General features: G+C 39.6%; 1 protein-coding gene across 1 annotated transcript; it reads left to right on the top strand.

The window, feature by feature from the left end:
- Nucleotides 1-1100: 1100 nt before the first annotated feature.
- On the top strand, nt 1101-24587 carry Zw10 (zw10 kinetochore protein). The gene is made up of 16 exons (XM_042682960.1): nt 1101-1285; nt 3726-3860; nt 8494-8595; nt 8786-8863; nt 9006-9165; nt 10584-10736; nt 11066-11257; nt 12998-13161; nt 14162-14344; nt 16121-16356; nt 18187-18258; nt 20750-20919; nt 21752-21882; nt 22076-22207; nt 22969-23171; nt 24253-24587. The coding sequence occupies exons 1-16, from the start codon at nt 1181-1183 to the stop codon at nt 24371-24373; spliced, it is 2337 nt and encodes a 778-aa protein (XP_042538894.1). The 5' UTR covers nt 1101-1180; the 3' UTR covers nt 24374-24587.
- The last annotated feature ends 339 nt before the right edge of the window (nt 24588-24926 follow it).

Genomic DNA, 24926 nt, shown 5'->3' with positions numbered 1-24926 from the left:
ACACAAGTCTGCTACCCTGAGAAATACTTTTACTTACAAAATACTTTTACTTTAAAAAAGGAACAATACTATACAAAGCATATTGTGAACTTCTTCCAGGATGCAGTCCATTTAAATAATGGTACTTAATTTTTAAAGGCTTTGGGTAATATTGATAGAAAGTGCTAAGTATATTGTTCTAATCCACACAGGATTATCACCTAAGTAACTATAAATATGTGGTGTATCACAGCGTTGTAATCTATATGTAACATGTGTAGAGAGATGTGATTAGGTTTTATTTATAATGAAGTGATGCCACTTTGTTCCACAACTCCAGGGGGCAATATTTGCATAGACACAAACCACTGATTCCAGTGAGATTGAATATTTAATACAAAACTTGGAGCTGGGCTATGTGGGTTTTCTGGCTAGGTAATTTCATAGGAAAACTTTTTTTTTTTTGTGGGTCATGGGGCTTGCTCTACCACTTTGAGCCACAGCAGCTCCACTTTCAATTTCTTGGTGATTAATTGCAGCTAAGTCTCAAGAACTTGCTCTACCACTTTGAGCCACAGCTCCACTTCCAGTTTCTTGGTGATTAATTACAGCTAAGTCTCAAGGACTTTCCTGCCTAGGCAGGCTTGGAACTGGATCCTCAGATCCTCAGCTTCCTAAGCATAAGCCACCAGCGCCCGGCTAGGAATACATTTTGAAGGTGAAAGAGCTTCAACGAGGTTAAAAAAATAGCCATAAAACAACAACTTCTTCTTCCTCTTCTTCTCCCTCCTCCTCCTCCTCCTTCTCCTCCTCCTCCTCCTCCTTCTTCATCTTCTTTCTTCTTCTCCTTCTCCTCCTCTCTTCTTCTTCTTCTTTTTTTCTTCTTTCTTCTTCTCCTTCTCCTTCTTTCCTCCTCTTTCCTCCTCCCTCCTCTTTTTTAAGTAAAAAACGAGCGGGAAGGGACAGGTATTTGAATAGACAAGAAGTGTGTCTGAGTTCAGTGCGCAGACTCCGGGACACCGTGGGAACTCCGCGGAGCGCGGGGCCTGCTGGGAGTTGTAGTACGCCCTGGTTTCTCCGCGTGCGCAGTCTGCCAGACTACGTTTCCCGGCAGGCAGCGCTCCGAGGCCGCCGGCGGGACTGGAACTGCCGCGCTGGCCGCTGTAGCGTCTCCCTGTGAGTCCTGGTTCCCGTCACGGCCATGGCTTCCTTCGTGACAGAAGTTTTGGCCCAGTCGGGGAGTCTGGAGAAGGAGGATCTCGGCACTCGGATCAGCCGCTTGACCCGGCGGGTGGAGGAGATCAAGGTGAGGGCGGGGTGCCGGCGGTGGTGTGGGGTGGGACGCCGGGGCGGGTGTAGGGGGCCGGGAGCGGAGTCGCGGGCTGGAGGGCGGGGGGCCCGGGGCAGACTGTGGGGCCCCCCAGAGCGGTTCCGGCCGGGGAGACGGGCGGGGACAGCGGGGAGTGGGAGGCCAGAGAAGGGTGGGTTCAGTAAGGGCCCGCAGCGGGCTGAGGAGACCTGGGTCTGGGGGGCGGGGGGGAGAGCCGGGGAGCCTGGTGGGGGGCGCTGCGGGCCCCCCTGGAGGTGTCTAGAGCGGGATGGAGGACAGGACCGGACCCGCCACCCCCCATCCGGTTCTGTTCCCCTCGGACCCTCTTCCTCCCCCCTTCCCCATTTGTGGGTGAACACATAGAATGGCTCTGGGAAGATGGGGCCATTCACCCCGAAATTTGTCTTTCCTAAACTCGCGGTTATGTTTGTTGAGCTCTGTTGTACGTCCCCAAGCACTTGAGGCCATGTTGGGTTGTAAAACGTCACTGGTATGCTGAGGACTGGCTGGGTCCAGATGTGGCTACCCGAAGGTATTTGCCCACATCTTCCATCGCCGTCAGGAGCAACTTTGGCAGACATCAGAAAGGCACCAGAGACAGCTTTTCCTAATAACTCTAATTATGCAAAAGTCTTCACACCACTGGCATCTCTGTAACCTGGCTTTGGGATTTTTCACCAGCTTCTTCTGATGTTATGAGTAGAGGACAGCCTGTTAAGCTACTTTAGTATGGCATTCAAGGCTCCTGTGTGCTCTGGACCTCACCCATTCACTGCCTTCACTACTTTCCTCTATCATCTTGAATCTTCAGACAAATGAGAATTACTTTCAGTGCTCCAAGCAGGCCAGTTTTTTTTTCCCTTCTAGTTCCCAGGTTTTTACATACATCACCAATTCTTCATTTTCCATCATTTTTCAGTGTATTTCTTCTCATTTCACCTCCTATCTCAATTTGTCTTCTGTATTAAAATGCCATGTTTTCTCTGGATCTTTTTTCTTCTGAATCATCTTGTAAGTCTGTTGGCTATATTACATTTCAGCCTTGTCTTTTGGGTAATTCAATGAGTAGTATCTTTCCTACCAAAAGAGAATTTATTTCTGTGTGAGCATCTTCCAAAAGATGCAATAATTGAGTGCAGAATATGCAGTATTTGTTAAGGGGATATTGAAACTCAGTCATTTTAGAGTTTTAAAAATTGGCCCTATGCTGAGCACTGGTGGCTCGCACCTATAATCCTAGCTGTTCAGGAGGCTGAGATCTGAGGATCATGGTTCAAAGCCAGCCTGGACAGGAAAGCTCATGAGACTCTTACCTCCAATTAATCACCAGAAGACTGGAAGTGGAGCTTTGAGCAGAAGCAGGTCAGGGACAGAATTCAGGTCCGGAATTCAAGCCCTACAACCCACCATAACAACAACAACAAAAGGGCCCTAAATCTGCACCCGTGGCTCACACCTGTAATTCTAGCTACTCACGAGGCTGAGATCTGAGGATTGTGGTTCAAAACCAGCCCTGGCAGGAATATCCATGGGGCTTCTATCTCCACTTAACTACCAAAAAGAAGCTGAAAGTGGAGCTGTGGCTCAAGTGGTAGAGCACTAATCTTGAGCACAAAAGCTCAGGGACAGGGCCTTAGTTCAAACCCCAGGACCAACCTCTCCTCCTCAAAAAAAAAAAAAAGTAAACCTTAAATGGAGAAGCCCAGAGAAAGAGCATATAATTGAAGCATATGGCTTGTAAAAGGCTCTCACAAGAATGTTAACAAAATTGTACTTTTTCTGGAAAATAATTTTATAGGCAAGAAGATAGAAACAAATTGATTAAAGTATATAGATTTTAGACTTGATTTATCCATTATAAGTATATGATTAAAATTGATGGGTAGTGTCTGATAGTAGTTCAGTAGGAAAACTGCGGTCTTTTCATTTTCAGCATTGATATAATTCTTGAGTGCTGTTAGAATTTGGTAACCATTGTCTTATTGTACACTTGCACTGTATAGGACCCTTATGGGAGAATTTTCTTTTTGTGCCGGTACCAGGGTTTGAACTTAGGGCCTCACACTGTGGCTTCTCTTTCTTGCTCAGGGCTAGCACTCTACCGTGAGTCATGTCAAATCTAGCATTTTGCTGGTTTATTGGAAATGGGATATCTGAGACATCTTTGGCCAGACTGGCTTCAAACTATCATCCTTCAGATCTCAGCCTCCTGAGGAGCTAGGATTGCAGGCGTGAGCCATGGGCAACTCACCGGAAATGTTGTTTTGAGACAAAGTTCAGTTTCTATTGGCTTGAAGGAAGGTGAAAGGCTGTAACTATTAAAAAAATTCTAATATGAAAGGTGTTGTACAGAAGATAAGCTGCATATTCTTAATAAAATTCCTCTCATAACTTCTCCTTTTTTTTAAAAAAATAGGGTGATGTGTGCAATATGATCAGCAAGAAGTACAGTGAATTCCTGCCTAGCATGCAGAATGCCCAGGACCTGGTGACCCAGGTGGATAAGCTGTCTACTGACATTGACCTGCTGAAATCCAGGATAGAGATTGAGGTAAGAGAGTCTGTTATATCAGGTCAGCAGAGGGAAAGTATTGTAGTGTTTTGCAGTTCATATTCAGCTTCCTGATTCCAAGACAACTCAATTGAGTACAGCTTTATTAATTCTTGCTTTGTTGTTGTTGTTCGTGGTGGGGCTTGAACTCAGGACCTGGGTGCTGTCCCTAAGCTTTTTTGCCGGTGCTCTACCATTTTGAGTCAAAGCTCCACTTCTTGTTTTCAGGTGGTTAATTGGAACACTGGCTGACTTCAGAGATCCTCAGATCTCAGCCTCCTGAGTAGCTAGGATCACAGGTGTGAGTCACCAGTTATTCTGGTGACTAATAACTATAATTCTTGAATAACTATAATTCTTGAATTTTATTAGCAGTTTATAGATTAAAGAAAATAATCTCAGGACTTCATTGTTTTCCTAAGAAAATAAAGATAGAGGAAGCTTAGAACTAGATCATTTGGCCTTTTGTCACAGTTTGAAATGTTGGGCTGGGAATGTGGCTTAGTGGTAGAGTGTATGCCTAGCATACATGAAGCCCTGGGTTCGATTCCTCAGTACCACATATGCAGAAAAAGCTGGAAGTGGTGCTGTGGCTCAAGTGGTAGAGTGCTAGCCTTGAGCAAAAGGAGCTCAGGGACAGTGCCCAGACCCTAGGCTCAAGCCTCAGGACTGGCACCAAAAAAAAAAGAAAAAAAAAAGCATCTCTTAGAAGTATTATTTTAGATTTGCAGCTAAACTCATCCCATTCAACCTTCAGCACAGTCTCCAAACACAGTCATCTAGACAGTTTTTTGATTTCTCCATTACAACCACTCTGCTTCCTGTTATGAGCTGCTTTCCTTAGTGTACTGAAAATCTTTGCTCTTATATCTTGTCACTTCATGCTGTAGTGTTGGATAAACTTACGGCGAGTCTGGTATGGTTAGGAGTGTGTACCATGTTTTCTAAAGTATTATCATTACAAAAAGAAGTAAGTCAATTTAGAAACAGATAACCTACTTTATTACCCCCCTTCCCCCTCCCTCCCCCCATTCCTGGGGCTTGAAATTAGGTCCCAGGCTCTGTCCCTGAGCCTCTTTGTGCTCAAGGCTAGCGCTCTACCACTTGAGCCACAGAGCTACTCCAGATTTTTCTTTTTTTTCTGTTGGTTGTGGGACTTAAACTCTGGGCCTGGGCGTTGTCCCTCATCTCTTCAGCTCAAGGCTAGTGCTCTACTACTTGAGCCACATTGCCACTTTCGATTTTCTGAGTGGTTTATTGGAGGTAAGAATCTCACAGACTTTTCCTGCCCGGGCTGGCTTTGAACCATGATCCTCAGATCTCAGCCTCCTGAGTAGCTAGGATTACAGGTGTGAGCCACTGGCATCCGGCTTACTTCCAGATTTTTCTGTATATGTGGTACTGAGGAATTGAACCCAGGGCTTCATGCATGCTAGGCAAGCACTCTACCACTGAGCCACATTCCTAGCCCTGGTTTATACCTCTAAAAACATTTGCATATTAAAAACCAGGTGGATTTTGTTTCCCCTTGAAGTTATCTTTTAGGAAAAGTAAATAGTTGGTGGTCAGCATATTGCTGTCAGAGATTTAAAGTTTCATATTAAGTCTCATAACAATTTCTAAATTGTTGCTCAGGGATCTTTGGTGTCCAAAATCATGTGTTGAGAGATTCCAAAGTTCTTTAACTTGTAGAAAAGACATTATTAATTCTATTCCATATATGGTAGATTTATTAAGTAAGAAAAGTGAACAAATGCATTTTTCAAAAGTTTTTGGGTGGCAGGGGGAGGGGGGATGGAAAGGGATGGGAAGGGTAAACAAAGGAGGAGGCAACAGTGCTTGATAAGAAATGTACTCATTATCTTGCCCATGTAATTGTAACCCCTCTGTATGGTATTTTCACAATTAAAAAAAAAAGTCTTTTTTTTTTTTTTGTTGGTCATAGGGGCTTGGACTGTGGGCCTGGGCGCTGTCCCTCAGCTCTTCAGCTCAAGGCTAGTGCCCCACCACTTGAGCCACAGTGCCACTTGTGACTTTTTCTGCTTACGTGGTGCTGAGGAATTGAACCCAGGGCCTCATTCATGCAAGACAAGCCTCAACCACTGACCCACCTTCCAGCCCAAGTTTCATTTTTTAATAAAAATTTAGTCACAAATGAAGAAAACATTGGTTATCTGGAAAATTGACTTTTAGTAGTCTACTCACCAATCATTCTGCTCAGTTCTTTAAAAGTAGATCTGTTACTCTGTAAACCTGGCACAGTTCTAAAAACATTCCTTATGTTTGTACTTAACTGATTATCTAATCAGTAGTACGGTGTTGGACTGTGCTATTAGAAGTAAAGTCTGGAATAAGTTAGTGATGGGCTTTTTGTGCCTTTTGTGCTAGGTTATGGCTTGTGGAGTAATCTAGCCATGGCTCAGTTCTGTTGACTTTTTGTTTGTTTGTTTTAATGACAAGGTCTCACTATATAGCCCAGGCTGGCTCCTGCCTCAGCCTCCGAGGTGCCATCATTGTAATCTGCAGCACCACTTCTCGTTTGGTTGTATTTTAAAAGATGTATCATTGAAGAACAATGAAATAAATCGAGGATGTTAAGTCTCAGGGAGAAGCATTTCAGTATTTGAAGTCCTGTCATAAGGATGAGAGATTTAAATGTATGAAAGCTAGGTGTGGTGGAGCATAATTCCAACACTTGAGAGGTAGATTATGACTTTGAGACCCACTTAGTCTACATAGTGAGACTCTGTCTCAAAAAAAAATTTTTTTTATTGTATAACTTACCAAAGGGGATTAAATTTGGTCGATTTATTCAGTCACTTTGTCTAGCACCTTGTCAGTACAAGATGCCATGATCATTGCTGAGTCAGTTCTTTTATTTCAAAGTGTGAATATCATGCTATATACATGAATAAAAATAGTGTGGCTCAACACTAAATACTAAATCCAGTTAGAGGAGATGTAGTTAAGGATGGCTCCCTGTAGGAAATGCTAACCAAACCAAGACTTGAATGGTAAATGGTTAGGCAACAAGGGAAGGGAGGATGTTTAGGGGTGGGAGTGTAAGGGATAGCATGGCAGAGGCATGGAGTAGTTGAGAGATATCAATTTAGGGTAGCCCCCAAAATATTTCTAATGACTGATGTTTAGGGAATGCAGTGAAAGGGACCTGAGATAAGATTCAGAAGGTCAACAAAGATGTTGTGTTTCTGGTTAATAATATTGATGTTATTATTCTTGATGGCTTTGCCAAAGCCATGAAGGATTTTAAGCTAGAGAATAACATCAGATCTGAGTTTTTGGAATCCTGTTCAGCTTGCATTAAAAGAAAGGACTCGAGGAAACTGAGCCTGGGAAATGGGAAGGTAGTTGAAATGTTAGGAAACAGTTAAGTAATCCAGGAAAAGGTGTGGTAATTTGCTCTAAAATCGTTGACAATGAAGATGCAAAACAATGGATGAATCCTGGTACCATTTAAGAGGAGGCTCTTTGGGACATGTCACTGTGGAAAGTGAAAGACACAGGAGTCAAGGATAACTACAGAACTAGCTTTGACATGCCACTCACTGAAACAGCATTTGATGTTTTGGACTGGATTGTTCTTTGTAGGGGGATCTGTCACTGTACTTTGTAGGATACTGTACTTTGTAGGATACCTGGCTACCTGTTGATGCTTCTAGCTACTCCCTCAATGACAATCAACAATCTCTGGATGAGGGTGGGGCAGAATTTCCCTCAGAGAAAGAAAGTAACCAGGGAAAAAGGAGTCTCAGTATGTGTGGAGTGGTTCCTCCAAAAGTAAATGGGAATAATGGCAGAACTAAGAGGGAAATCAGAGAGTCGAGTCATGGCACTAAGGAAGGTAGAAAAGTTACAGTGTACATTAGTTAAATACTGGCAAAAAATACTTTGGTTTAGCAATGAAAAATTGATTAGGTTTTTCACAGGAACATTTTTGGTGAAATGATGGGACTAGAAACTAGCCACCATGAGGAGGAGTGAATGAAAGAAGTAAAGACAGCGAGTTTAGACCACTGTTTTAAGAAGCTTATTTATGCAGAGAAGTAAGGCAATTGCTGAGAAATAGGCTAGTTACTTAAATGTGGGGAAATTTTTACTATATTTAAATCTGATGAGCGCCTAGTCACTATTTCATTAGTGAGTGAAAGTGAGTGAATTAGGGAGAAGTTAAAGAGGGGAAATGTTTGATGTAAAGGCTCTACAAAGGTGGAACGCAACAGAAATGGAGTCTGTTCAACATCAAAATACCTCAATAGTTAAGGCATTTAAACTGTAGAAAGAGTTAGCATTTGGCAGTGGGGATACCTTTTGAGTAATTCAAGTGGCTGAATTCTCTGGGAGAGAGAACAGCTTTAACAATAGGAAGTGACCTGAGGATATAGTGTTGATGGGGTTTGGTTTTCTCCTACAGAATTTGGCTTTTGCCTAATTGAATCTCCAAGCCTCTCCTTCAAATCACCTTCTGTGATTTTTATTTCAGCCTGAATTAGTATTTAAATTTCAGCAAGAATTATATTGCCCTACTAAATAAGGCTTCTTAATTAGCTCTGATGGTTTTATTTCTGAAGTATGGTATTAACTTAAAAGTACTTCTTTTTGATGTGTAAATTAGGTCCGTCGGGATCTTCACGTATCGACTGCTGAATTTACAGACTTGAAACAACAGTTGGAAAGAGACTCAGTAGTCCTAAGTTTGCTTAAACAGCTACAAGAGGTTAGTAAACTCAATTTAAACTTTCGTGTTTTAGTAGTAAGACAGGTTTTCTTTTTTCCAAATGGTTTATTGTTTAGTTCATAGTCCTTGACCAAATGCTGCTTTTCCCCCCTACCTAAAAAACAGACAGACTAGAAATAATAGGACATAGAAAATAAAAATACTGAATAATACGAACTTATTTTTTCAGTTTTCTACTGGTATTGAAGGCTATAATTGTGCATTAACAGAGAAGAAGTATATTACGGCTGCTCAGCATCTGGAACAGGTAATAAAACATGAGTAAAATTAGTGCTTTTCTTGCTTTTGGGATAGTCTGTGTTCCTTGTGTTCTTAATCATTATTCAAGTGTATTCTGATTGCTGTGAATTCAGATAAAATGTTTAATGTCACTTCCATTCCGTTACCAGGCTCAGAAATGCTTGAAATTATTAAAATCCAGAAAATGCTTTGATTTAAAAATGTTGAAATCTCTCAGCATGGAGCTCACAATACAGAAACAGAACATACTGTACCACCTCGGAGAGGAGTGGCAGAAGCTGATTGTGTGGAAGTTCCCACCATCAAAAGGTGCTGCTGGCCTCAGGTGGACTGCTTTGCTTAATCTGCCTGAATGCTTCTGGCCTGTGACTATTCTAAATAGTTTGTATTGCAAGATGAGAAAGGAGAAGGTTTTACTCAATACTTTTCCAAGTCTGTGTTGAGTTCTCATGTTAAACAAAATGTTAGGACCATTCATCTGACTCCCTAAGGTGCTCTTTCTCTCTTTCTTTCCTCCCATTTCCCCCTTCCCCCACTCCCCTTTTGTTTCACCCGTCAGTTCTGGGGCTTGAACTCAGGACATGTATGCTGTCCCTAAACTCTTTTGCTCAAGGCTAACACTCTACCACTTTGAGCCACAGTGCCACTTCTGGTTTTTTGAGTGGTTAATTGGGGATTAGTGTCTCACCGGGGCTTTTCTGGCTTTCAATTGAGATCCTCAGATCTCAGCCTCCTGAATAGCTAGGATTATAGGTGTGAGCCACCGGTGACCGGTTCCATGTGCCCCTCTTTCTGTCTCTTTCCCTAAGAAATCCAGGAAGGACCTCTGGGGGTTGATATGGTGAGGTGTGGTAGAGGAGGTGGTAACAGTTTGTAACAGTGGAAATTTACTAACAGCCCTAATTCCATAGCTTAAAGAAACTGTTCAGCCATTCTTTCTGTTGAGAAAGGAGGCAGTATGTTTTTCATTGAAGAGAGGTTTGGCTTTTTTTTTTTTTTTTTAAGTCTTTAGGGAAAATTAGTGATGAAAATAGGAGATGGATTGCTTTACAAGATGAAGAAATATTACTGTGGCTCTGGCTTTTATTTGTGCTACTTGTCCTCTCACTACCTTTGCCGTGATGTTTGTTCTGAGAATAAACCTCAGGACTTGCTGTTGTGTCCAGAATGCTTTCTAGCACTGTTGTTTAACTTCAGTGTATTTCAGAGAAAACCTCACAGTCTCCCTCTGTGCTCTATTTCCTATATTGAGTTTACCCCCACATGTATGTATGTATGTATGTATGTATGTATATCTTATTTTGAAGGAAGTAATGTTGAAAAATTTTAGATATTCTCAAGTAGACTATAAATTACTAGAAGCTGGCAGCAATGTTGAACTCTTCATTATAACACACCCTGTCTGTTAAACTTGTTTGACAAGGCTGTTCTCAATGGAAAGGTCTGTGAAACTGGGAGCTCATATTTTAGTCCTTACTTTCATTTAGTCATTCAATACATGTTTAGTACATATTACTTTTAGGAGCATCATTTTTCTTTTGCACTTAATTTATTCTTTGGCTCTACCAAAGAAAGTAAATGACGTGTATCATAATTAATAGTTGGTTTCATTAGAAGTATGCTGTAATGAAATGGCACATCTAGGAACCTCAGTAGAAAGCAATGAGAAGTAGGGATGGGAACGTCTTATGTTGCTGAGGGAGCTGATGCTTTTCCCCTTTTCTTAGATGCCAGCAGCTTAGAATCTTACCTGCAAACGGAACTTCATTTATCCACTGAACAACCCAATGAAGACAAGAAGGACCCTCGGCCCCCCATCAGTTCTGTCCTCCTGGCATTTTCTATTCTTGGAGAACTACCCATCAAGCTCAAATCATTTGGTAAAGCCTTCAGCTTTGCATCATTCACATGAAATCTCAGACAGCTGAGAGTTAAGTTATGACAGAAAAGATTATGAACTATTTTCTGGAGAGTATTAGTGATGAGTATTGACTCATCAAAGGGAATTATTTTAAGTGTCCTTTTTATTTTGGGCTTGGATCTATTTATTTTAAATTAAGTAGTCTGGAAACAGCATTGGGAAAAGTTGTAGTGTGTGATATGATATACGTTTTGGGGTTACAAGGCTCAGGTGCATGGATTGGGGGCAGGCTGACTCGTTGGAAGTTCCTTGCAGTGGATTTTGATGAGTGCTCATATGGATTTTCAGGTCAGATGCTGCTGAAGCATATCCTCAGGCCTCTGGCCTCTTGCCCGTCCATTTATGCGGTGATAGAAAGCCAGCCTAATACAGTTACTATTCGCTTTGACTCTCTGGTGACTGACTTTGAACATCCATCGCCATCTGAAGTTTTTACAAAGATACGACTGGTACTGGAAGTGCTCCAGAAACAGCTTCTTGGTGTGTATTCTCAAAGAAGTGCATTTATCAAAAGTATATGTTGTTTTTCAAAAGCAAATATGAAAGTCGAAATGCTCATAATGTGAATGAAGGGGTATCAGAAGTAAGTTAGGCCACAGGAGCAGAGTAACTGCTTTCTTATTCCTTGCCTACTTTGCATTTCTTTTCTGTCTTGTATTGAAAATCTAGTCATTAGTGATATCACACATTCTATTTGTAATGTTATTTTATGTACTTCTCCGTCATATCTAGTAACAATGCATTTTGGGACTCTTGGATTAGTTATAGAAGGAAAAATGAATCAGGTGCTGCTTTACATATATTAAAATACTTCACTGGGATTTCCACCCCACCCCTGCTTTTTTTTTTTTTTTTTTTTTGCAGGGGGAGGTGGTTTAGTCATGGGGCTTGAATTCAGCATCTTTGTGTTGTCTCAGAGCTTGTACACTAAAGACTAGTGCTCTCCCACTTTGAGCCACAGTGCCACTTTGGATTTTCAGGTGGTTAATTGGAGATAAGAGTCTCATGGGGACTTTCCTGTCCAGGCTGGCTTTAAACCACAAACCTCAGATCTCAGCTTCCTGAGTAGCTAGGATTACAGGTGTGCGCTACTGGCACCTGGCTTCCACCCCCACTTTTTTGTGGGGGGGAGGAGTTCAGTTGCGGGGGCTGACCTCTGGGCCTGGACACTGTCCCGTAGCTCTTCAGCTCAAGGCTAGCACTCTACCACTTGAGCCATAGCGCCACTTCCGACTTTTTCTGCTTATATGGTGCTAAGGAGTCAAACCCAGGGCCTCATGCATGCAAGGCAAGCACTCTACCACTGAGCCACCTTCCCAGCCTGACCCCCACGTTTTTGAGATAGGTTCTCATTTACATAATTCAGGCTGGCCCTGATCATGATTCACCTGCTTCAGCTTTCTTAGAGTTCTGGGTTTACGGGTATTTGGCAGCAAGACTGACCAAACTAGGTTGAACATGAGAAATAAATTACATTTCAACTCAGCCTATTGGTTAGATCTTTATATTTTCCTAGTGGAAACAACCAGTTTATTCAAATTTATGTTTTAATTACTAAAATTTATTACAATAGCTGCATTTCAAGTGCTTAGCAGCAAAATGGCTGCTGGTTTCTATCCTGGACTTCAGACACCAGGTATTTGAGACATTATGGCCACCTTCTTTAAATCTAGATTTAAAATAGTGGGTCTATTTTCTTATTACTTTTATTTCTGCATTGACTATTGTTTATTTATTTTTTTGTTGGTCGTGGGGGCTGAACTCTGGGCCTGGGTGCTGTCCTTCAGCTCTTCAGCTCAAGGCTAGTACCTACCACTTGAGCCACAGTGCCACTTCCAGCTTTTTTCTGCTTATGTGGTGCTGAGCAATCGAACCCAGATCCTCATGCATGTGAGGCAAGCACTGTACCACTGAGCCAACGTCCCAGCCCAACTACTGTTTTTTAATTATTATTTAATTGCTTAATAGAGTATTCTAAACGTAATGTAAAAAAGCCATGAGATATACAGAGGTAACTTGTAAATGTTTGATAGAGTAGGTATTTTACATATTGTAAAGCATTTGCTGGTGTTTTAAATGTTCAGATAGCATGCAGTTATGTATGTTTTTCTATGTTTTCTCTCATTTTAAAATTTAAGAATTCCAGAGAAGTAAAGAACCAAAGAATATGTTGGAACTGCGATTAAACTTCTTGTTTAAAACTTCATCTTTTGAATTCAGATTTGCCTCTTGACCCTGACTTAGAAAATGGAAAGACGCCTCCGATGGTATTGGCGGAGATGCTTGGTGATGTGATCTGGGAAGACTTGTCTGAGTGCCTCATCAAAAACTGTTTAGTTTATTCTATTCCAACCAATAGCAGCAAGCTACAGCAATACGAGGAGGTAAGGGGCAGAGCTAGCCCACGTCTTAGAACACTTGATTCCTATTGCTATTTGGTTGTTCCTTATACATCTTTTGTTCTTAGGTTTTGTCTTTATGAAAATTGTTAATAAGGAATAGAAACAAATTCTTTATAGCTGCATTCTTTATGGCTTCCTATGTCTTTGATTGGGGAAGTATGTTTATGTTTATATTATTCTTGTATCAGCTATTGAAGTTATTGTATCACATATTTACTTTAGAAGATCTTTATACCTTTAGTAGAGTCAGAAAATTCCATTGAGGCCTGGGAAGGTGGCTCAGTGGTAGAGAGCTTGCCTTGCAAGCCTGAGGCCCTGGGTTCGATTCCTCAGTACCATATAAGCAAAAAGAAAAAAGCCGGAAGTGGCGCTGTGGCTCAAGTGGTAGAGTGCTAGCCTTGAGCTGAAGAGCTGAGGGACAGTGCCCAGGCCCAGAGTTCAGGCCCCACAACCGGACCCAAAAAAAAAAAAGAAAGAAAATTCCATTGAAAATATTCTTGCTAATGAATTTAAGGCTTGAAAACTATAGTATTGTAAAACCTAGTAATTGATTTATTCTAAGACCAATGTGACTATTTTGGCCCTTATTTATAATACATTAACTTTGAAATGTTAACATCAAAGTATGTGTATTGATCTTTCATGTCTAGATTCCAAATTTAACCAACTGGAGACTGAAAATATTTGGAATAAATATGTATCTATTAAATATGTAAAGGTTTTTTTTCTTGTCATTCTCCTTAAATGGTAATAGATAACAACTATTTACATAGCATTTATATGTAGTATTTTGAGTAATCTAGTGATGATTAACATTATATAGGAGAGTGTACATAGATTTATAAACAGTACTGCATTTTTTAAAAATATATGGGATTTGTGCATTCATTGATTGTATCTGACAAGTGTCATGGAATCAATCTCTGGTGTACTGAGGGATAACCATCTCATAATATATATATTTTTTGTTCTTCTCTCTCAGATTATACAATCCACTGAAGAATTTGAAAATGCCTTAAAGGAGATGAGGTTTTTAAAAGGAGATACTACCGATTTGTTGAAATATGCTCGTAATATCAACTCTCATTTTGCTAATAAGAAGTGCCAGGATGTGATTGTGACAGCCAGAAACCTAATGACCTCTGAAATCCACAACACTGTGAAGGTGCCAGGGATGTATTATATTGTAGTTTGAGAGCAGGTCATTTTTTAAGATACATATGGAAAAAGATGATTGCTGAACTCCCAGAGCTTGAAAACACTGTGTAAATTAGAACGTGCATAACTAATAGATTACAGTTTTTGATATTTGATAGTAGATTATTCTCATCTTCATTACTTGAAATTTTATGATGTGCATACTTGTGGTTTTTTATGTACAAAGATTATGTCCTACTGTGAAATGTTCATAACTAAACTCCTGGGCTTAATGAGGGTCTAGTTTAGAGATTAAAATAGTAAAGAAAGTAGCCAAAAAGATAGAGTATAAATAATTTGCAAGGGCAATGGAATAATTAATTTACATACTGAGTAATTTACTCCTTTAGATAATTCTGGACATTTAAAAAAAAATCTCACATATATTGAATAATACAGTACTGGTTAAATGCATGTTCCATAAAAAAAAGTAAAGTCTCCCTAATACTTATATAAAATGAAAATTCCAATACCTACTTGGGATTAAATGAAAGAGCACTGCTTCTAATAGTAAATATTCCAACTTTAAATCAGGAGACTTATCTTCCTAGTCCATATATGGTATAATAGTATCTACTTCAAAAGGCTGTTATAAAGTTATGTATAAGAAAAGTGTCAGTGACCCAGGTATTCAGAAACTATGGCTTTGCAGAATGCTGATGAAAAAATACATAATTATAGGGATGACCGAAAGGCCTCTAATAATTGTCTCAAAAGTGAGCTCAGAATGATTTGCTGTTAGAAGTATTAGTCCTGGAATATTTCCCATTTGAGGTCCAGTGTGTGAGAGCAGAGCTGTTGTTTTTGCAGAGGAAGGGGAGCTTACTTTTTCCACCTGCTTGATCTTTCTTCTTTTGTTTTGCCTCTGAGGCATCTATGAGAAATAAATTTTGAAAACATTATTCATGAAAGGTTAAAAATGACTAATATGAGTGAGGTTATAAATTCACTGCTTCCAGACCTTACAGCTTAGTGTTCTTTCATTTAGTCCTAAGTCAGTCTTCAAGTTTTTATTTTATGTAAGTTTAGGGAGACTTCTTATTTTTTTTTTTAAATTTTTGTCAGTTGTGAGACTTGAACTCAGGGTCCGGGTGCTGTCCCCAGTCTTCTTTTGCTCAAGACTAGCACTCTACCACTTTAAGCCACAATCTCATTTTTGGGTTTTTTGATGGTTAATTGTACATCTGAGTCACAGGGGCTTTTCAGTGCAGGCTGGCTTGGAACTGTGATCCTCAGATCTCAGCCTCCTAAGTAGCTAGGATTACAGGCATAAGCAACTGGTGCCTGGCTTCCAGTGTTTTTAAATTTTTTGTTTTTTGGAGGATATACTAGTCTAAATTAGTTTTTTCTTAGACTAACACGTGTCTGGTGTAAAATAAATTGTTAGATAATGGAGTATTGATTTGTAGCAGCCTTAATAATTTAATAGTCTGTTGCTGAAAGATAACTTTTTAAGGCCTTTTCCTCTGCCTGAAATCTTGGTCCAATAGCATAGCTTTGCCTTTCCTCCAAGATGAAGAACATGTATAAGAATGTTACACATATTTTGCTTATTTTTTGTGGCATGCTCTCACTCATGACTGAGCAGTAATTAAAAGCATGCTATATCCGTTCAAGTTTTTTTAGTCACTCTAAAACCATAGCTTCAGCATCACAGAAGTGACAGGTGTCTTACTTTTTGCTGTGTACTTACATTTTAACCATTCTGAAAACAATGCATTTTCTGTTTCTGTTTAAATCTTAGATTACTCCTGATTCTAAGTTAAGTATACCAGACTTACCCAGTCCTGATGAGGATAACAAGCTAAAAGTACAGAAAGTGTCCAAAATTCAGTACCACGAAGTGAACTTAGAGCCCGAGAATACATTGGACCAGCATTCCTTTTCTTTGCCCACATGCCGCATCAGTGAGTCTGTGAAGAAATTAATGGAGCTTGCCTATCAGACTTTGCTAGAGGCAACAACCAGTAGTGATCAATGGTATGGAACTGAGTCATCAAAAAATGGCAGTGACTTGGTGAAATGCAGATCTGACTAGACATTTATTTAGAAAATTAGCTGTAGTTTTTTGAGTTTTTGTATACTATCAGTTAATTTTTTTTTCTAGAAAGTACAACACATATATATATTGGTGTCTTAAGTTGTTTCTTTTTGGTTCTGGTTGTGGGGCCTGAACTCTGGGCTTGGGCGCTGTCCCTCAGCTCTTCAGCTCAAGGCTAGCGCTCTACCACTTGAGATATAGCACCACTTCTGGCTTTTTTTTTTTTTCTGCTTATGTGGTGCTGAGGAATTGAACCTAGGGCCTCATGCATGCAAGGCAAGCGCTCTACCACTGAGCCAACTTCCCAGCCCTTAAAATTATCTTTAGTTATACAAAGGAGTTTCAATTCAACATGTCAGTTTATAAATACAATGCAGATGGCTTTTAATCTACATTGTGTTCAGGGTACCTCAAATTCTGTTGTATATCTCTGATTGAATCTCTCTTTGTTTAATAAGTTCCTTTGCCTGGATTAAATGGAAAAGAAAATGGCAAACCATAGCCACAGCTAATTAATTGTAGAGCAAGCTTGCAAAACTCTTTAGTCCAATCTGTGTTTAGCGGTTTTTTACTTCTTGTAAAAAATTACTTCTTGTAATAATTTCAATTAGAACTTGAGTTAGGAATATTGTCTCTTCAGATCTGCAGTTTTTATCTCCACATGCAGATAGTTTGTTTTATTTTGCTTTAGGAAAACATGTTTACCAAGGTATTTCCAGGCTTTAATTAATCATTATCTTCACTCATCCACCCAGTTTCAGTTATAAGTAGAAATGAAAAAAAAACATACTTATGAAGGAAGTATAATATTTCTATGGCAAAATAAAATGTAGGTGTGACTATTTCTTCATATGACATTTTCATGAAGTACAACAGAGAAGTTAGAGTTGCTGAGTGATATTTCTTTAATTTTGTGAGAAAACAAATACCAAACAACTATTTTTGTGGATTGAATATATTTTTATACTCATTCCCCCTAAAAGAGAATAGCTTTTAATAGGACAAAAACAGAGCTTCCCCATACAAACCCCTTTCCTCATTATTAAACCTCAGGCAGCAACATATTTAGCAAAATAAAATAATTCATGGTAATTAATAGCAACTGTGTCTTGGAGAATAGCAACTAAATATTTGTGGAATCCCTCTGAATTATTCAAGATACATAGGTGAAGCTACTCCTCTATGGAGGTGACAACCCATATATTTGCTCTTTTTTATGTGCATCTTAATACTTAGCTGCATTAAGACCAATTTTAAAGGGCAGAAAATCTTGAGGTTAGAGTCTATCCTAGAAAATGTCGATTCGTCTCTTGCATTGGGGAAGAGGGAGGAAAGGTGAAAGCTGAAAGTCAAACTGATTCTAAAAGAACTGAGTGAGTGCCTTTATTGGTACCTTGCCCTTTGCGAGAGCATCCGCGAGTAGGTGACATTTGCTTGAGGCTTAGCTCCATTTGTAACTGAAAGGATACTCTGGGTATTGGCAGAGCACAAATTGATAAATGGAAAAAGAAGCTTTGGGCTACATACTGCTGTTCTTAGAATTATTAATGTCTCTAGGTTTTTAGGACTGTAGCTTAGTTAGTAAACACTGATGGGGAATACATTTCCATCTAGTTTAAAGGTATTTTCCTGCAGTGACCAATGCAAGTATTCTCTGAAGCTATAGTTTTAATTCTTAATTTCTACTAAAGGTAAACCTAGTTTGACTTTCCCCCCATGTCTTCAGTATATCTTTATGTACTTCTTTTAAATCTTTGTTTTCTCCTCAGTGCTGTCCAACTTTTCTACTCAGTGAGGAATATCTTCCATTTGTTCCATGATGTTGTGCCAACATATCACAAGTAAGTACCACTGTATTTCATTGCTACATAATAATTATATGTCTAAAAAGTTGGTTAAATTAATAGTTTTATATTTTCACCAAAGGTATTTCATTAAAATTCCCAATTGAATGCAACAAACCACTTAAAAATATTGATAAGGACTTGGACATGTACTACTAAATTAACCTGACTATGTTAATCTGTAAATATCATGGGTGACACAGATTTTAAAAACTTAAGAAATTTACCCTGTTTTTAGTGCCTAGGCATTCAAATCACAAAGGTGATCATTCCATATTGCTATCCAGCAAACACTGAATTTCCTTCTTAGCATCTCTATTTGTAGGCATAAAACCACAAGATCATATTGTGTGATTGAGCCATGCTCGGCCTGCTCTTCCAGCATCAGGTTTTTATTTTACACGTCTTGGGTTTTAGAGATTTTTATTTTTTTTCGGGGGGGAGGGGGGGGTCCGGTTGTGGGGCCTGAACTCTGGGCCTGGGTGCTGTCCCTCAGCTCTTCAGCTCAAGGCTAGTGCTCCACCACTTGAGCCACAGCGCCACTTCTGGCTTTTTTCTTTTTGCTTATGTGGTGCTGAGGAATTGAACCCAGGGCCTCAGGCATGCAAGGCAAGCACTCTACCACTGAGCCAACTTCCCAGCCCCTTAGAGATTTCTTTTAATGTTAATCTGAGAAGTTGCTCAACTTTGTTACCCATATTAAATTAAATATTTAAATGATTTTTTAGTAAATATTTTTAGTAATATATCAACAAAACTGTTCCATAGCTGTAGCCTAAGGAAGAAAAAATGCATTTAATATTTGAGTTTTTTTTAAAATATAGGTTACTTGTTATTTTAACTAATTATAAGAAGAGTTTTTTGTGACTGTTTTTTATTTGTATTCTCTGCTATGGTTTACAATTCTTTTCTCACTTTCTATGTAGTTAAGCAAAGGAAAAGAGAAAATGTGTTGGGGTGAGCTGATGCCAATTTGTCCATAAGGATCTTAGGGATTCAGACAGTTGGCTTAGGAGTGCCATAGCTCAGAAATGTTTATCCTGTTGTCATGGAGTTAAGCGTTGCCTCTCTTGTTTCTATGTATGATCTTGGACTTTTGCACTAAACCAATGGTTTACAAACTTTAGTGTGCTTCAGAATCACTTCAAAGCTTTGCTGAAACATAGATTTCTGGACTCAGGTCCAAGATCCAGAAGGTTGAGGGGATGGGTGGACACCACCTGGAGTTTGAACACATTTTAAGGGATGCTGATAATTGCTTGTCATAGGACCACATTGTGAGACCCACTGTCCTCAGATTTTGATTCTCAGCTTTGGAAATATCTTAGACTTACTCAGGAAGCTTTAAAACAGACACACTTGCCAATGCCCTAATTCTAGAGCTTTTGATTCATAGTTGCAGTGTAAGACTCAAGGATCTTTTTTTTTTTCTTTTTTTTTTTTAAAGCTCCACAAATAATTCTGAGGTATAACGTGGCAGCTGTTTCAGATGGTTGGTTTCTGGCCTATATCTTACATCCAGCATTCAGTCAGCCATCAAGAAAGTGTTCATTGAGTGATATTGGTGGATATACAGCAGAAACATAAGACACGATTTCTTCTCAAGCCAGGTAGATGGATGAACATGTAGGGCAGAATTAAAGTAGTGATTTCTTCTCAAGCCAGGTAGATGGATAACATATAGGGCAGAATTAAAGTAGTGATTTTTTTTTTATCCTGGATGAAACTTAATATCTGGAAATATATTTTTTTTTTGGGGGGGGGTCTGGTTGTAGGGCCTGAACTCTGGGCCTGAGCGCTGTCCCTCTACTCTTCAGCTCAAGGCTAGTGCTCTACCTCTTGAGCCCCAGCGCCATTTCTGGCTTTTTTCTTTTTGCTTATGTGGTGCTGAGGAATCGAACCCAGGGCCTCAGGCTTGCAAGGCAAGCACTCTACCACAGAGCCACCTTCCCAGCCCTCATCTGGAAATATTTTAAAAGTAAAAATGCCCTGGTTTCATTCTTAGAATTTGTGATTTAATTTGTTTGAAATGAAGTCTAAATGTCTGAGTATTTTTCAATTTCCCATGTGGCTTTAATCTATAATCTGCTTTTAGAAAGTAAGTTAATTGGCTCATTATATAACAAAAATAGAAATCTGGAGAAAGGAGAAGGAAACTTGTAGTTTCTGTAGTTCGTGGACATATCAGAGTTAAATATCAAGGGCAGTATGCTTAGTTCTGCTAGATTTCCAGTTAGGGTAAATGTTTCCTTGCATATTTCTTTCTTTGTTAATCATTGGAGAAGTTTTGTAGGATGAGATCACATTCAGCCAATATAACTAACTCTGAATGGGAATGGCATCAGTGAGATTACATCTTGTTATGCACACCATTCACAAAGTAGACGTTCAAGTCAAGACAAGATAGCTTCGAGGAGTCGTGACTTTTCATCAACCTTGACTTTTGACTAACAGGTGGTTTCTTTTTCTGCCTTTCTTCTTGGGGTAGGGAAAACCTTCAAAAACTTCCCCAGTTGGCTGCCATTCACCATAACAACTGCATGTATATCGCTCACCACTTGCTGACCCTGGGGCACCAGTTCCGATTACGGCTTGCGCCCATTCTTTGTGATGGTACTGCTACTTTTGTGGATCTCGTACCCGGCTTCAGAAGACTTGGTAATGGATGCCTTGAAATCGAGGAAAGCATATGGATTATGTAGCTTTTTTAGCCTCCTGTCTTTGTAATTTATAAATGAGGAGGTTGGACATTTAGGGTGGTGGTCCTTAGCTATAATGCAAAGTAGGAGGTCATCTACAGATGTTTCTAGTTATTTAACTTCATGAAATGAATGCAGTCTTTGTGGAAGCAAAGGCTTTTGTGACACGATTTCATGGTACATTAGAGTTCCCAACTTCATTGCTGAGAGCATTGAATTTGCCAAATCAGAGTTTGTCAGTAGAGTGACACATAGTAAGATTTGTATTGTGACAATTCTGCTAGCATTGTTAGTAAGTGCTCACTGATGTCTCTGCTTATTCTTTGGCAAATCCCAAGACAGCATCTCCTGCTATGTCTTTAGTTTTACCTAGGATTATTAAAAGTCAAAAAGAAATGAAAGGTGGGGAAATCAATGTGTTTACTCTAATAATAGCCTGAAAAAAGTAGAGAACCTATATGGTTCACTTAGCTTTTCAATTTGTGACTTTTCCCTTTAGTGGTGTAGATAGATGAGAATAGTAAGTAGCTTCTTCTATGTAAGGAATTTTTCTTAGCTGACTTAGACTCTAGGAAAACTATTGAGAACGGTTTGTTTCTTATCCTGAGGGTGGGTTGGAAGCATTGCTAGCTGTATTCAAATTACGTTTCTAGTATCCTCAGGACAGTTGCATGTTGCTGTAGAGTGATTGTTTCCAGATAGGTAGGACAAATACATGGTTTGTGCTTGTCTCTTCTTTTCTACCCCAGTTGGACAGTTTTTAGAATTCTGTGTTTTGTTTTCCCATGTAGGGACAGAGTGCTTTTTGGCCCAGATGCGGGCACAGAAAGGTGAACTTCTGGAAAGATTATCCAGTGCTAGGAGCTTTTCAAACATGGATGACGAAGAGAATTACTCTGCGGCAACTAAAGCAATCCGACAGGTGGGAGGTAGTTACTAACATTAACACTGATACCTGAAGCAGCAAGTTTATTCCCTATTCTGTTGGAAAAATCTGGATATGTTTTACAGAACTTTCTCTTATGCCCTCATCCCCTTACAGACATAAAACAATAACGGCAAGTGTGAGTTGTAACAGTCTCTTTTTTGGGTAACATATCATATTGTTCTTACAGGTACTGCACCAGCTCAAGAGACTTGGAATTGTGTGGCAGGATGTCCTGCCAGTGAATATTTATTGCAAGGCTATGGGGACTTTACTGAATACAGCCATTTCTGAGATCATTGGCAAAATCACTGCCCTCGAGGTAAGGGCCATTAGTAGATGCCTCACCAGACTTGAGATACAGTTTTTTACTTCAGACATGGTAACCTTATTGACAGTGACTTTGAAATCTCATTTTTAATCAACACAGATGGAGAAATTGTTGTTTCAGCTCTTACTCATGCTGTTGTGCTTTCTCAGTTTTGTTCTAATTCTATTTTACTGGAGACCTGCTGATCTGTTTTATACCTAGATAAGGAAATAGTATTATACTCCTTCTCCAGCTAGCGTCTGTAAATTAAATGGAGAAATTGGAAACTGGGCCATGGTCCCGAGACATTTTATGTAGTATAAAGTAATTTGGTTTGCAAGTGAACTAAATAATTTAATTTGGTAAAGTGAGTACAGTCTTGTGTAACACTTTGCCAACACACTGTTACAGTTGAGTTCACTGTGTGTGTGAGATCCCACAGGAAAATCGCCTGGACTGAGCCAGCATGACAAAATCTTTATTTGTAGTAAGGTGTCCTGTTTTGCAGCAAGCTGTACCACATTCTCTTGGAGAAATGGATTCTTTCATGCAGGCAAAGTAAATTATTGACAATCTGGTGAAACATATTCTGTGTCATTTCAGCTTCAGGAGTATTTTCAGAGAGCTGATGGAATCTGATATTTAGTTGGTGTTAGAAAACGTATTGCTGCATCTGACCCACCTGGACAGCTCTCCTCAAAGCTTTGTGCTGTCCCTTACCTACAATAAATTAGCCAACTTCTAATCTGTTGTTTCCTTTATGCAAAACCTAGGACATTTCAACTGAAGATGGTGATAGATTGTATTCCTTATGCAAAACAGTGATGGATGAAGGACCTCAAGTATTTGCACCTCTGTCTGAAGAAAGCAAGAATAAGAAATATCAAGAAGAGGTTCCAGTCTATGTGCCCAAATGGATGTCTTTCAAAGAGTTAATGATGATACTACAAGCTAACTTGCAAGAAATTGGAGATCGGTATGCAAAAACTTTCTGTAAAGACTATCAGTATAATGACAGATGAGCAATAGTGCCATTGGTAGCAGTGCTTTTCTCTGTTGCTTCACACATGCCAGTCTTGCTAGGCAAATAGTTGACCACTGAACTACACATCCCCAACCTCTTCTGAATATTATTCAGGGATGAGTTTTTTGTTGAATAGCAATAGTTAGGGCCTTTTTGTAGTTTACCATAGTGTAGAATTTATTATCACTTTCCCACTTGACAACATAAAGACTTCTTGCTCATATTATTTTGATCTGTAGCATGTGATTTGGGCATGTACAAGTGATTAGGTATAAGTACAACCTCACACCTGGATGAAAGTTAAAATTTTTGCCTTGTGTTTTTTGCTTTTGTCAGTCATGGGGCTTGAACTCAGGTCAGGGCCTGGGCGCTGTCCCTGAGCTTTACTTCTCAGGGCTAGCACTCTACCACTTTGAGCCACAGCTCCACTTCTGGTTTCTGGTGATTAATTGGAGATCAGAGTCTCAAGGACTTTCCTGCCCTGGCTAGCTTCACACTATGATCCTCAGGTCTCAGCCTCCTGAGTAGCTAGAATTATAGGTGTGAGTTACCAGCACCCAGAACTCATTTATTTGTTTTTTAAAATGTTAATACTGGGGCTTGAACTTAAGGCCTAATGCAGGTTCTAGTCAGATGCTCTGCTATTTGTGCCATGCCCCAGTTTTGGTGGTTTTTCTTTGAAATTGTTATGTAGAACCCAACACATTGAGAGTATGATCATAATGACCATGTTCAATGAGGCTTAGTGAGTATACATTTAAGGAAGGACAGTCTTATCTTCCTGTCTAGGACCCTTCATCTGGCTATGCCTGTACTAGGTGCAGCCAGTGCACTTGATATTTAGTGTAGCCAAGATATTGATGGGTAAATCTACAATGAAGAGGAAAAATACTTAGTGTTTTATCTTATTTCTATTTAAAACAAGTACTTGTAGATTATAAGCTTATAATTACATTTACAACAAAGTAAGAAATTAAAAACAATTATATCTTGAGACATAATAGGAAACATAATTCAATCTTTTGTTTTGCAGGTGGGCTGATGGGAAAGGACCCTTGGCAACTGCGTTTTCATCAAGTGAAGTAAAAGCTTTAATTCGTGCCTTGTTCCAGAACACAGAAAGAAGAGCAGCTACCCTTGCAAAGATAAAATAGCTCCATCTTCCTGAGGAAGCCATATTTTGACTATGTGATTCCTCCTTGGGTATACTTAACTCCCTTCAAGACTTCTTGGAATCATTTGGTGAACCAAAATTAATGGAATGTTTGAATTTACTTAAGGACATCTTACCTCCTGGCCTGTATGAGGCTTCCTTGAAGAACTGGGTATTAAGTTGCCAGTTTGATCCCAAGCACTACAAAAAGGAAAGAAGAAAAAAAGAATATTAAGTGAAGCACCTCATTTGGGTGACTTTGTAGCCACCTCCTTTGATACAGATGAAACTATAGGATAGTATATTAATGTCACTTTCAGGGCCCTCTGAGAACTGTATATATTATAATTTTAGGTGTTGGCTTTGGACTAAGGAATCCAAAAGTCAAATTAAAGAATGTATGAGATATTGGGGTGGGGAGGGTATGAGATACCTTATTTAGCCTTGCAGGAATTAGGGAGACCTCTCTCTCTCCTGCCCTCCCCTCCCCTCACTTTACCTCCCTTCCCTTCCTTTCCCTCCCTCTCTCTTGTCTATTTGTTTTAAAGACAAGG

Source organism: Dipodomys spectabilis, unplaced genomic scaffold (assembly GCF_019054845.1).
Source record: "Dipodomys spectabilis isolate Male_0828 unplaced genomic scaffold, ASM1905484v1 ptg000076l, whole genome shotgun sequence".
NCBI classification, from domain to species: Eukaryota; Metazoa; Chordata; class Mammalia; order Rodentia; family Heteromyidae; genus Dipodomys; species Dipodomys spectabilis.
This window is presented reverse-complemented; position numbering and strand designations above follow the sequence as displayed.

What these genes read in the sequence shown, in the direction of transcription:
- Zw10 (XM_042682960.1), top strand. Translation starts at nt 1,181, where the DNA reads ATGGCTTCCTTCGTGACAGAAGTTTTGGCCCAGTCGGGGAGTCTGGAG. An exon ending in GGCGGGTGGAGGAGATCAAG is followed by an intron (nt 1,286 to 3,725) that starts GTGAGGGCGGGG and finishes TTAAAAAAATAG; the next exon opens with GGTGATGTGTGCAATATGAT. An exon ending in GCTCCAGAAACAGCTTCTTG is followed by an intron (nt 11,258 to 12,997) that starts GTGTGTATTCTC and finishes TTTTGAATTCAG; the next exon opens with ATTTGCCTCTTGACCCTGAC.